This window comes from Rhinolophus ferrumequinum, chromosome 3 (assembly GCF_004115265.2).
Source record: "Rhinolophus ferrumequinum isolate MPI-CBG mRhiFer1 chromosome 3, mRhiFer1_v1.p, whole genome shotgun sequence".
In the NCBI taxonomy this organism is placed as follows: Eukaryota; Metazoa; Chordata; class Mammalia; order Chiroptera; family Rhinolophidae; genus Rhinolophus; species Rhinolophus ferrumequinum.
Window position 1 is genome coordinate 55271534 of NC_046286.1, and position 14455 is coordinate 55285988.

Genomic DNA, 14455 nt, shown 5'->3' on the forward strand with positions numbered 1-14455 from the left:
TTTAACATCTATGTTTTCTCCTGAGGTCTATTTCACATTGATGACATCTGATGGATCATTATCTACAGTGATAAGACCTCAAATATGTACTTATAATGATGCATTGCATTTGAATGTGTCATTCCCCAATTATTATTACTCCTTATGGAAGTGCAAATTAAAACCGCAGTGAGAAATCTCTACACACTATCAGGATTATTTAAAATATAAATAATACATATTTAAAATATAAATTAAAATGGTTAAAATAAAAAAGAAAGCAACACCACGAAATGCTGGTGAGTTTATGGAGAAACTAGATCGCACTAGATTGCTGATGGGAATATAAAAATGTTACTCTAGAAAGAAGTTTGGTAGTTTCTTAGAGAACTAAACATGCAACTACAATATGACCCAGCAATTGTATTACTGGGCATTTATCCGAGAGAAATGAAAATTTATGCTCACACCAATGTACATCAATGTCTACAGCAGCTTTACCCATGTTACAGATGGAATTATTTGCACCCCCCTTCCCTAATTGATAAGTTAAAGCCCTAGTGTGACTATCTTTGGAGATAGGACCTTTAGAGAAGTAATTACGGTTAAATGAGGTCATCTGGATAAGGCGCTCATCCAACAGGGCTGGGGTTTTTACAAGAAGAAGCGACACCAAAGATATCTATCTGAGTTCACACAGAGAAGAGGTCATGTGAGGCCACAGGGTCACAGTGAGAAAGCAGCCATCTGTAAGTCAGGAAGACGGTCCTCACCAGAAACCAAATCTGGCAGGACCCTGACCTGGGACTTCTAGGCTCCACTGTGAAAAAAATAAATGTCTATTGTTCGAGCTAACCAGTCTGTGATATTTTGTTATGGCAGCCTAAGTGGACTTTATAATTCATAATAGCCCAAAACTGTAAACAACACAGATGTCCTTTAACAGGTGAATAGTTAAACCGTGGTCATTCATATCATATGGTGGGCAGAATAATGATCCCCAATGATGTCCACATCCTAATCCATGGAACCTGTAAATATACTAGGTTACATGGCAAGGAGACATTAAGGTGTAGATGGATTTAACCCATTCAGAAAAACTCTTTTATTCCTATAATGTAAATAAAAATGAAGTATTTACTTAGAAATAAGTATGAAATAAAAATAAGCCTGTTTCATTCATTGTATAGACAATAAATATCAATGATGCTTTTACATGAAAAATTTTATTATTTAATATATAAAACTAAACAAATTTTAATAATAATAATGCTTATAATGATTGGTAAGGTTTAAAAAGAATTATGTACATAATTATTTAATTATATAGACTCAGCCCTGGCTTCATTTCAGAATCACATACAGAGCTCTAAAAATCTCTACAAAATATAGATATCTTAAAATATCAAGAAATTATATGACTTAATAAGGGCCAAGGCATTTGGATTTTGATAAAGTTCTGCAGGTAATTCTGACTCACAGAATGAAATCCATTAATACAAGATTTAATTACAATTTTAATCTACTATAAAAACTTATTGTAGAAAACAACTTAAAACTGTTAACAATAAAATATTGTAATAAAGGCATAAAATGTATTACTGCACATGGTGAACAAAAAATGATGCTGCAGAAATGTCTGACATAGAAAGATATGTAAGCATATATACAACACACACAAAACAATGTACAGTAATTCAATTTTTGTAAAACAAAATACACATGCACATCTATGTATAGAATGGAGTTAATTTGGATTGGTTGGAGTTATTGTTTATGCTGCTTTATGCTGCTCTTTGCTTGCCTATTATTGATAATTCTGAGTGACTATAAATGACATATACATATATATATACACATATATACACATATATATGGACATATAAATATATATATAAATAAATTAACTTCACTTTGGCTTTAGACAAGATTAACTTTAAATAATGGGTATACTTTAAACTAAATTAAGAAATATTTTATTTTGAGATAAAGCAAATATGGGAAAATTTTAACAAATGGTGAATGAAGACAAAGGGTATGGGGATAGTAATATTCATGCAACTTTTCCATAGGTCTGAAATTATTCAAAATTTTAAAGTTGAGGGAAAATAAATTAAAATAGTTTAGAATTTGGTGCCCCCTTCCCCAAATAATATTCTATTTTATGATAGGTTGACCATTTGATATATCAATACAGTACATAAATCCTTTAAAACATTTTACTTAAGTCAGTTTACATAGGTTAGACAAAATATTAGTTGAAATAACCGAAATAAACATGAAGTTATAGAAATATATATACACAAAAATGTACGTTTAATGTATAAAGGAATGTATACATATATATACATATATACATATGCATTTTTAAAATTTGAACTCCCCTACTATACATCTTTAATAACCAACTGCATATGTGTCGTTACCATGTTAACTGATTTTTAAAAATGTTTTCCAATACAAATCCATTCATATAACATACCAAGCATCAAAAATACCAATTCTATAAAATGATGACCTCACCTCATCTAAGTCTTGGATGTAAACTGGTTTTTCCTCAAAGCCAACTGGCATTGGTTCACTGTAGGGAATCTTTACTTCTTCATACATTTTGTTATTCTCTCTTTGGATTCCTTCTGGCAAAATCATCTATAAACATCAAAAATTAAAATCCAATAATAAAAAATAAAACATATGCAAATAAAACAAGTGCTCTATAATAAATATTTGTTAGAGAAAGAGAGAGCGTGTGTGTGCACATGTGCAAAAGAACACTGCTGGCTTTACAACATAGTACAGGAAAATAAATTTAGTTAATTTAAAGGAAAGAAAGCTTAAAGAAAACAAAGACAAACAAAAAAAACCACATTCACACAAAGCATTCACGTATCAGATATTCTTATATAACATATGAACCATATTCTGATGATTCTTAAAGTATACATTAATTAGATAATATTCTTGAAGACATGTACTCACATGGCCAGGAAAAATGTGCAATATACCATTTAAAGTTTAGTCAAAAAGTGATACATCTGCTAAAATGCAAAAAATAAAAGTTGCATAAATAACAAAAGGGAGGAGAACAAATATGTTTTATATGGCTACTATGTGTCAAGAACTTACATACACTGCATTATCTCATTTTCCCCAGTATTTTAAAATACAATTTAGCATAGTATAGCCAACCAGTAATAGAGTAACAAAAGAAAACAGGGACCATCTATGGGTCATTTCCTCAAACAATTATCCACAAGTGGCCGTATTCCAATGACCCACCTTTGCACCAGCAATGAATGCTGATGTTCTCATGGCTTCAGCCTGGGAATCATAAACATGGGGATAACGTATCTTTTCAAAGTCCATGTCTCTCTGCCTGCTCAAAATTGGAACGCTTCTAGCAGTCAGAAGTGCCTGCTCTCTGTAAACACAAAAACAGTAGTAGGCTAAACCTGAAATTTTAATCTTGCAAAGGAAAGCATATACTAAAATAATGTCACTATAATAACTATATTAGGTAGTCTTCTGTTATGAAAGAGAAGAAATGAAGCTGTACAAAGGAAGATATTAGAAATCCTGAAATTTTCTATGTGTAACACCATAGGAATCAACACATTTTTAGGTAACATCATTGGATAAGTTTGACTAAATGTTCTTTATTTATAATTTTGTTTGTCACAATCCAATGATGTTAAACAAGATATAAATGTCTTTTCAAAAATAGGTTTTAATATTTAAAGACCAAGTGTAATAAATGCCAGTATTTCATTTGCATCCTTTCTACATCTAAATAATAACACGGGAAAAATTATTCATTAAGCTAGGAAAAAAACCAAAGTCTCAAAATAAATTTGTGTAGGCTTCCTAAATATTAACCTGTGGTGTGTGCACAGCTTACCTAAAAATAGCTTACCTCTATCATATAAATCTCTCAGCTACCTGGATACAACAAAGAATATTCTAATTAAGCAGATAATTGCTCTCTTATCCCAGAAAATTAGGTTTTCATACAACAAAATTCTATTCTTGTAATCAAATGTGACTAGAAGTAAGAACCATATAAATTATTAAAACTAAACCCCAAAAATGATGATACGTAAAAGTAGCAATTACAACACAAGCATTTTTCAGCTTCTGGCTTTTACCTTTGCATCCGCAATTCCTTAGGATCAAAGCACATAGGTCCTTCTAAAAATTCTCCATCTTCTCCAGCCTTTTTCTCTCGTCTGGCAATTCTTTTTTCTTCTCGGCGATATTGTTTCATTAACTGCTTTTCTTGTTCAGACTGAATAGTGACTTGACAACCATAATTGGGTTTAGCATTTTCTCCTAAAATTTTTTTGCAATTCTCTGTGAAACAAATTTAAAATATCATGTTTTACAAGTTTAATCCTTATGGAAACCATTTTCACCCCTCACCAAAACATAAGATAGAACAGTGCTCTAACAATTCATTTTTTACAAAAACTGGCACATTCAATTATATATGTTAAGGAGAATTTTTTTTTAAATCACACCATCTCAATGATATCACATAATGGCTTAAGAAAAGTCAGCAGATATTTTCTTCCTATAGATGAAACAGTTTAATGTTATAAATTCTTACATATAACATCAGAAACCTAAACATTTGATTTCATAATTTTGGAATAATTTCTCTTTATATAATTTCAATAAATAAAATTACCAATTATTGTGTTTATTGAAATTATATAAAGAGATTATTTAAATTTACTAATTAGCATTTACTGTTAACATAATAAAGATTTTTTTACATATTAGATATAACTTTTCCCCCTTGTAATAGGCCTTACTGTTTTATATTACATACATGTTACTACTTATACATGAAAGAAAATTTATTAACATTAGCTCAGGGTATATCTAGAAGATAACCAAGGAAAATGAAGAAAGAGTATGGTCCACCTTTTCATGGAAAGACAGGTTTTTAAAAAAAAAATGGAAAAAGGCCAGAACCAGTGAAAGGAACCAGGTCAATCAAAACTCAATGTTTATAAGGTACAATTTAAACCTGTGGTTTGGTCCACTCAATATTCAGGAAAATTTTTCTTCCAAAAAGATTACCTTCTGCATTTAATTAAATCTTTCCAAGTAGTATAACCTTGGCTCACTGTAGCCCTCAAGCAACTGATAGGAATGTCACTAAAAGCAATCCAAGTCAATACACATTATTGTATTGAGGACCTACTAGGTTTCAGGCACTGCAACTAGGGCCAGGAAGGAAATGAAGAATGAAACTTGGTCCACACTCTGAAGGAACACAATGGAAGTTAGTTTATCAAATTCCAAAATCCAATGCAGAAAAAGGAAGAAATTAAGCAGAGCATCAAGATGGGAAAATTAGCTTTCTAAATTCATCTTACGTCAAATCTTCACAATCCTCAGACGTTTGTCGCTAACTCATTACCTGATTTTTGAATAAGTCATTTTAACTGTCAATCACATGCAATAACGCTGCTGTATAATGCCTTTTTATTAAGTCTCAGAAAGTGAGAAAAGATTACATCTCAAATTATGACATAAGATAAAACCCCATCTATATTAGGATTACTACATCTTACAGTTCTGAAAAAAGTATTTTTCTAAATAAGTCTTACATATCTTATTTTCTAAATAAGAATAGATCTTACAGCCCTACTAAAATGACTTAATTTATAACCTACTATCTTTCAGTGGTAGAAAAAGAATGTAGTATACTGACAGTTTCCACTGAACTAAAAGAAAGTTAAACTGCAAAGTCACACAATCAGATATTAAACTGAATTTTTCAAAATGTGACTAATGCTATGTACTTTTTAGAAGTGAATGTTAAAGATTCTGTGTGTGAAACTACTTCTGTTGACGTACTAAATGCTACATTTGTCAATATTTTAAACAAATGTGATAACAAAATATTACCATAGACTAGTGCTCAAATAAGGAAATTAAAATTATAAGAAGAAAATATGTCTACTTCATGGATAGCTTGAAAAAGCCTCAATTAGAATATACAGAACATATGTCCTATAAGATTGAACATAACAGGTAGTAAAAAAAAAAAATCAAGTGGTAGAGCAGAAATGCTTAAATGTATGGTTCTCCTTGATTGGTTCAGCTGCTAACCGTAGAGACTGACAGTAGAAGAAATGAAATGAATAAGCTTAATAGCAATTCTAATATAACATTTTACTAAAGAACAATGTAGAAGCTTGTATCCTTCTAGAATGTAATTACCACAGAAAAAGGCTTGTATAATTACTCAAACCACTTTCCCTTGACAGCATGAGCTAACTTAATTTTCATTTTACGATACACCCTGTACAAAACATTCTCCACATCAGTCCTGAAAATAGAATTTAATTACAACTATCCTCAACTTAGCAGTTAGTACACTATATCCACCCACTTCTCACCTATCTTACATTTCCTGGTTATAACAAGAGAGATAAAGTGGTATATTATCTTGATAAAAAGATTCAAAGAAAATCAGTATGAAAGCTACAAAATGTCAATGGCAAGAAGCTATTGCTCTCTAAGACCATGATTTTGGACTAATGAAAAGAATAGTATGTGGGTGTCATGCTAAGGTAGTTTAATAAAGAATAAAAATAGAATTTGGTATTTTTGAGAGAATTTTGAAGAATAATCAACAGAAAATTACATCAAAAGATATAAACAGATGAGAACAGTGATAAACTACAAGAGGCCAAAGAATCTTTTCTTCAAGAGTATTTCATCCCCAACCCTCCAAAAAAATCTAAGGAAAACCTTAAAGTTTATTTTTTTAAATGTCCCAAATTTTCTACAGTGCAATTATTCTTCTTACATAGTAGCAGCATTAATAATGATCTGACGTAGAATAAAAGAGTAAAAGTAGTTAGAGAAGAGTAGAAAATATTTCAGGACAGGCCAACGGTTCAAACATCTTTCTTAAAAAATTCAAGTTTAATATTTGTTTTGGGATTAAAAAGTGTATGTCTTCTAAAAAGTTATCCTAATAGAATAAATTTTGTGTATAAATGTTATATTAAGCTGGACTCATTTTGAACTTTTTGTAAAAGGTGAGTACACCTGAAACTAATATAATATTGAACGTCAATTGTAATTGAAAAATAAAAGTAAAAAATACAAAAAATAAAAGTTGGATGATGAATTTAAAAAGAAGGTGAATTAGTAAATATGTCTATATTAACACTTAGAAAGCTGACAAAATGAACACCAAATTCTTAGACTTTACGTCACAAGACTAGATATTTAAACTCACTCCTGTTCATCTGGCAGATACCCATTTTAAAGGCTCCTAAACTGCAATGTCGGATTAAGCACTGTTTAACACGTGGGAGCCCTTTTAAAGCAAGGCAGTTGGTAAGTATTCAATACATTTAAAGAACCAAAGACATACAGAAAGACAAAGTGGCTGAATTCAATTCCTCAAAGTTTCTAAAAATCTCAAAGCAACTAACGGCAACTATCGGTAATCAAAGTATGGGTTAAAGGAAATCCGTAAGCAATTTTGGATTTAAATCCAGGCTGTTTTTATAATTTCTTTTTAGTGTCATACACATAAATATAAGGAAGAGGTGGCATAATTTACACAGAAGGATAAATGTTGACTAGTTTGAAGAAGAGTGTTTTATGTCCTATGCTCATACACGTTAAAAAAAAAAATACAAACTTTTTATAAGGATGGCAAGGAACATTGGGATAAAGGTAAGAAATTCAGTTTTCCTGCTTATAACCTAAAACCTGCGTTTGGAATCAGTTGTGCCATAGTTTAAGTCAGGCATTTTTCATAATCTTGGCTTTCAGACAACCCTGCCCCATTCTTCTGTGGTTTTAAAATACATGCAATACATGACAGTATAAATGTTCAATTATTTGCTGCTTGCAATAATTGTATTGTACTTAAGTAGGAGACTACGGCTGTTCTTGGATATATGAAAATTTTATACTGCAGTATTAGGATGCCTACAACTTCCAATCATTGTTCAGCAAAAATTTTAAATGTAGGTATATGTGTGTACATGTGTGTATGCATGTATGTGTGCAGAAAATTAGAATGAGAACAGAGAGAGAGAGAGAGAGAGAGAGAGAGCAAAATATTATGACTGGTGAATCTACATGAAGGGCAGGCGAATGTTCAGTGTACTACCCATGTACATTAAAAAAAATTGGGGGGGTTACAGTTGACATCCAATATTATTTTATATTAATTTCAGGTATACAGCATAGTGGTGAAACATTTAAATAATTTATACAGTGATTTCCCTCTCCACCCACCCCATTAATGTAGTACCCACCTGGCGCAATACATACACGTACAGAGGGTACCAAAAAAATGTATACACATTTTAAGAAAGGAAAAAAACTTTAAAATTATAATACTCAATATACACCAATAACAAAAGATGAATACAAGTCACATTTGACTTCTGCAATTACAAGAGGTGCTCAAAGTGATTACCATCAGCGTCCAAACACTTGATTATGGCAAACTACTGCTTGAGCAATGTTGACCAAAGTATACATTTTTTTGGCACCCCCAGTAGTTATCACAATGTTATTGACTACATTCCCTATGCTGTACTTTACATCCCCATGACTATTTTGTAACTACCAATTTATATTTTTTAATCCCTTCACCTTTTTCACCCAGCCCAATTCCCCTCTCCTCTGGCAACTGTAAGTTTGTTCTCTGTACCTCTGAGTGTTTCTGTTCAAATCTTCTGCGAAAAAAGAAAAAGTCTTACTTAAACATAAATAGAATCTTTGTCACAGCACCCGTTTTTAGGGCACAGATATTTGTTTCATAATCTGCCATATCTAAAATCTACTTAAAAGGATGTTAGCTATAAATTATATAATAGACCACATGATATTAAAAGTATAATTATATTAAAAAGATTTGCTAACCAATGAGTTTCTCCTTTAAATTAGAATTACCACTAAATATTTTCTTACCTTGAAGAGCCTGCAGCTTATGATCATTTGAAGAATTAAGAAATCTATCCACAATTGTAATTCTATTCTGGAGGAGCTTCTCAATAAGTTCAAGTCCATCAGGCCCAAGAAGTTCAAACAGCTTATATAAGAGGAAGAAAATCAAAACAACCCGTTACCTCAAAATTAACTTTTTCAAGTTATTAACACCGTGTTCAACTGAGGTGTGAAAACAAACTTATACAGAAATAACCAAAAAGTACTTAGAAAAGTATAGTTTTAAAAAGTAACTTAGGAAAGAAAAATAGCTCTTCATATTGCTAAGGAGCTTTCAACTTTATAAAGACTCTCTGCAATTATGTAATTAGAGAGCATGACTCAATTTTAAAAAAATAATTATGATTTATATATAAAAATGTAAATCAGAGAATATCAAATTCTTATACTTGGTTTTTCTTGATATAACCAAATAAATTCTAAAGTTAATTTGCTTTTTTAAATATACTGCTCTGGTTTTTCCAAATAGAGTACCATTTTTCTCACAACTTACTAGATAACAGTTATCATTTTAAAGAACCATCAGAATGTTTAATAAATCATGACATGCCAAATTTTTAATGCTTAATAATTATTTTTATTAAATTGTTTTATTATGCTTAATAATAATTTTTAATGTTAAATGAATCTGAAATCTAAAACACAGTACTGCCAGTGCTTTATGTAACTTCATAGAAAGTTTCAATACATATCTTACCTTCCTATGCAGAGTGGTTGTCAAAGATTAAGTTGATTCCAGAATCAGGGAACAGGATTTATGATTTCGAGACTTTCAATTACAAAACTGTATGAAATAACTGTCCCAGAAAGTCTTTAGATTTCCTCAAGTACAGTTTGAGGATACATATATTTTTCCTGTCCAGAAATGTTATACTCTAATTTTACATGTGAAGATTTTATACTAACCAAATTCCAACTGTTCTTAGAGATTCTACACAAATCCAATCATAGTTAAAAGTAGAAATTTATGTTGAGTATATAATATTGAGACAATAATATTTAATAAATATTTTATGCTTGCTTTTCATTTTTCTGACATTATCTACACACAAGGCCACCCTTCTTCCACTAAGCCTCCAATCACAGAACGGCTCTTCCTCTGGACAAAGCATCCTGGAAAATACTGGGGCCTCAATCATTCTCACCCTGGCTCCTAAGGCATTTATTCCTCACAAGGAAAAGCAAACCCAGAACTTCCCCTTCATCAAGTACTCAGATCCTAAAGCAAGGGGGGTCACTCAGTGAGAAGCATTCCACTGTCCTCACCCCTAGCTCCTGAGTTCCAGCTCAGAGATCTTGCCTGGAGGCAGAGAACTAGGCCATGAAAAGAACAGGGGAATGTCTAAAACATAAAGCAGATTAGTGGTTGTTTAAGGCTAGGGGAGTATGGTGAGAGGTGGTAGTAGGAGGATAGTAGCTAAAAGTTTAGGATTTTTTCTGAGGTGATAAAAATCTCTAAAATCGACTTTGGTGATATTTATACATATCTATGAATATACTAAAAACCATCAAATTATACACCTTTAAATGGGTGAATTGTATAGTATGTGACTTACATACCAATGAAGCTATTTTTGAAATTATGAATCAAAATGATTTAAAATAGCAAAAGTAACAAAAAATTGCTTAGGGTTGATAAAGATTAAATATAATTTTCCCAATAACTGAGTGTTCTGAATTGCTGTCAGTCAGACATAAGCCCTGGGCTTAACGTTAAGGGTGATATTAAAGAACCAGCAAATTCAAAAAGGGTAACTGCAATATATACCTACATAGTTATTTCTCCTCACACTCCAAACAAAGTGTAGTAGGAAATGCTCTCTGCATACAATACGAAATGTTCTTTATATCCTACCAACTCTCAAAGAATTTAATTCTTAAACTGAGGCCATAGCTTCCATAAGAAAATAATCTCATGGCAGTTACCCTTACACATATTTTTAACTACTCAAGGCTACTTAATCTGAAATTCAGTGTTCACACATGATAAATTAGGAATGTTAAGAAACCACTATAATATTTGGAAGATAACTTCTAACATAACATCCCAAGTGTAGGATCACAGCACAAACAGCACATTATTTCTAAAAAACAGTACACCTAAGACCCAGCAAAAGGGACAAGGAGGCTGTTTGGCTGTGAATAGTAGGACTGCCATAAGGCCAAGATGAAGATTCTCAGCAAAATTCTGAGCTCAGCTGCCACCAGATTTAAAGCAATCCTAAAATTAGGCTTTCCCTAATATTTGACACTGCCATCCACATTGAGAGCAGGTGCAGTTCTCGTTCAAGATTTGCACTACAAACTCATTTGGCAGTGAGAGTGACTGTTTGTAAAGTTACAGCTGCCTGGATCACTGCTGTCTGCACTGACACAAGTTCCAGAGCTATCAAACTGAAAAAAGGAGAGAGGAAAAAGTTAGCTGTGGGTACACAAACAGCTATTGACTACAGAGTAAAAAAGAAAAAGAAAAAGAGAAAAAAAGAACTCAGGTCTCATACAATCCAAAGGCAAGTATGTATCAATATCCTGACTATAAATTAAACAAATGAGATTTAAAGAAGACACAATAGGAATAGACAGGTAATATCCTTTTCCTGGTAGATGTTGTTAAAGCCATTTTTATCTATTAAAGTACTTCTAAATAAACAAAGGTTCTTAGAGTTCTTATTGCTATTATAACTACTTTTTCATTAAAGTAATTCTTCATCAAATTAAAATGATGAATGGAAACTGAAAAAGTAAACCAACAGACTACATTTCAAAGATGACAAAAAAATTATCTCAGAACATGTGCAGACTAACTTCCTTGTTTCTTACAATACTTTTAACAGATGAATGTCATCTGTAAATCTCTCAGGAAAGGTAATCCCCACTTTTCACTGTATTCTGAATTACGTTATTCTTATTCCAATAGGAAAAATTCTATAGTGGCTGCTATATTCCTAACACAGTATCAAATGAATTACAGACATTATTACACCATAAACACAAAATATAAAGTAATGATACACCTTTAAATAATATATCATGGAAAATTATACTATAAATACTATAAAGACTGGTTTAAAAAAAGATTAAGAACTAAAACTCTATTCTCAAACAGGACAATGCAGAAACATGCTGAGGGTTTGTGAAACTACAATGTGATAAACATATTTGGGTTACGGGTTTACTCAGAGTTAGAGACAAAACATTATTTCCAAGTAAAACACAATTCTGGTCATGTTAGTGTTCTGTTTGATCCCTACTTCTTAGGTTAGTTAAAGAATATTGAACAAAAAAAAAGTAATCACTAAAGCAAGCTTTAAAGGAAATACAATTTCAATATTTATAAAAGATTTGTCAGTTCCATTTCTGTTTATATCTAGTCAATATTAAAGAATTCATTAAATGTCAAAAATAAATCTGGAGTTCCAAAAGACCTCTTTCAAAAGATGGACCAACCATTCTCCATATGAAATAGTCAATGGGCATTTTAAAAAACAGCCAGTGAAAACTGCGCAATGGGTACAATATCTTGATGTTCACAAGGTATCCTTATGGATAACACCATGCTTAGGTGGATTATGGGATTCATCTCAATACAGAAATCAGCCACTAAAACTGTTTTTCAAGGATTGCCCATAGCTTCATCCTGTTCAAAATTTATCAATGATACATAAACTAGAAGACATTAAATTAAATTTGTTAAAGTGTTAATAGAATCAAGGGCCTGATAGAATTAAGATTTTAAAATTTTCTAAATAGTCTGATATAATTGGGCTAGACTTAAGGAGAAGTAAAAGAAATAAATATAAAAAACCCACAATTACGTTTAAAAAACTCATGTGTACTTGTACAGGATGGGGAAACCGGGTCTCACAAATAAATCCTAAGGAAAATCCTGAAAGGGTAGGATGTTGGTTATTTGCAGGCTCAACGTGAATAAAAAATTCAATGAAGGCTAGGAAAAAAATGTAATGTATTGATAGTAATATATATCTCAAAAATCCCATTTAGCATCTCAAAGGGTACAACATTGATTGAACCATATGTGGAGTGCTGTATTCAATTCTAATCTATAATTTTTAAGAAGGTGACAGTAAAAAATTAGAGAACATGAAAAACAAAGTAAAAATAAGATGTTTATGCAAACTTTTTCGATAGCAGATCTATTATTAGCTATTATTATTTGTTCTGTTTGAAGGATATTCATTCATTAATTCGATAAAGACAGATATCATTCTGGCCCCTTCTTGTTTGATCTTCCTCCATGCATCATTCCATTTTGCTAAATCCTCCTTATCCTTCTTGAAACATACTTTTCTTTTGCTATCCTTGACACATCACTTTTGATATTTTTCCTCTCACTGCGGTTGCTACCTTCCTGTCTCCGCGTCAGGGTTATTTTGACAATTAAACGGTTGGAGTTCCTTGCGGCTTAATCCCAGGCTTTCTCTTACTTTCACTCCATATTCTCTCCTTAGCTGTTCACATCCAAACCCTTAGTTTCCATTAGCAAGCATGTGCTGAAAAATCTTATATACATCCTTCCCAGAACTCTACTCTGAGCCCCATCTACCTAATTACCCAGTTATCTATCATCTCTTCTCACACTTCCACACATTCAAAACCATCTTGGGGTTTCTACCCTCTTCACCATTTTCTAAATGTTCTCTATTTCTATGAACGGCATTGTGTTCCTTGCAGTTACAGAAGTCAAAAGGCTGAAAAGCATCTTTAACACCTCCTTACCCCACCTAACACCACCCGTCACCCCATCCATTATCAAGTCCTCTTGATCTCAACTACTAAACAAGTCTTCCTGCTTGTCTATTTCAAGTTACCTTTTACTGCCTAGGCCACGGGGAGAGCTTCCTATATGGTTTCTGCATGTCTATCCACAACACACTTTAATGCATTCTCTACATAGCAACCAGAATGAATTTTATGAAATGCAAGTCTCATCACTGTATGATACCTCCCCCGTCCCATCGTCACGCTAACAAACTCTCCAATGGCTCTCCATTGTTTTAAAGATGAAGTATTGAATTGAATTAAACATATAACCAGAACTTCAAAACATCACAAGGTGTTAGACTAACATTCAAAAACACTGAAGTATACTCAATCACATTTCTCAGAGTAGAAAGAATTTTAGCATCAATAAAAAGTTAAATATTATTTTAAAAATGGCATCCTTTCTAGTTCTTTATTTCTATGTATGTTTTATAATAAAGTTATAATAGTATATGTATATAATTTAAAATTAAATATCAGGGATGCATTTCAAACATGGTTAGAAGGTAAGATAAAAAAGGTTGGAGACTGATGCTTCAAAGTATCATTCTGTTATGAAAGCTTCAAAGTATCATTCTTTTCACAATATAACAGTCTTCTGATCTAGGTATGTCTTATAATCAATATTTATATTTAATATAATATTTTTCTGAAAATGTTATTAAATGGTGTTTCTGAAAAATTGCTGGTGCTTTGT

The 14455-nt window shown here is 31.8% G+C and overlaps 1 protein-coding gene across 3 annotated transcripts in view; it reads right to left on the bottom strand.

Moving 5' to 3' along the window:
* ASCC3 (activating signal cointegrator 1 complex subunit 3) overlaps positions 1-14455 on the bottom strand; it is a 288105-nt gene that overhangs the window by 217935 nt on the left and 55715 nt on the right. For all 3 annotated transcript variants that reach the window (XM_033099400.1, XM_033099394.1, XM_033099410.1), the window contains exons 5-8: positions 8941-9061; positions 4125-4329; positions 3259-3400; positions 2503-2628 (exon numbers count right to left, since the gene is read on the bottom strand). In XM_033099400.1, the coding sequence (XP_032955291.1) occupies positions 2503-2628; positions 3259-3400; positions 4125-4329; positions 8941-9061 (594 nt within the window). The remainder of the gene's footprint in view (positions 1-2502; positions 2629-3258; positions 3401-4124; positions 4330-8940; positions 9062-14455) is intronic.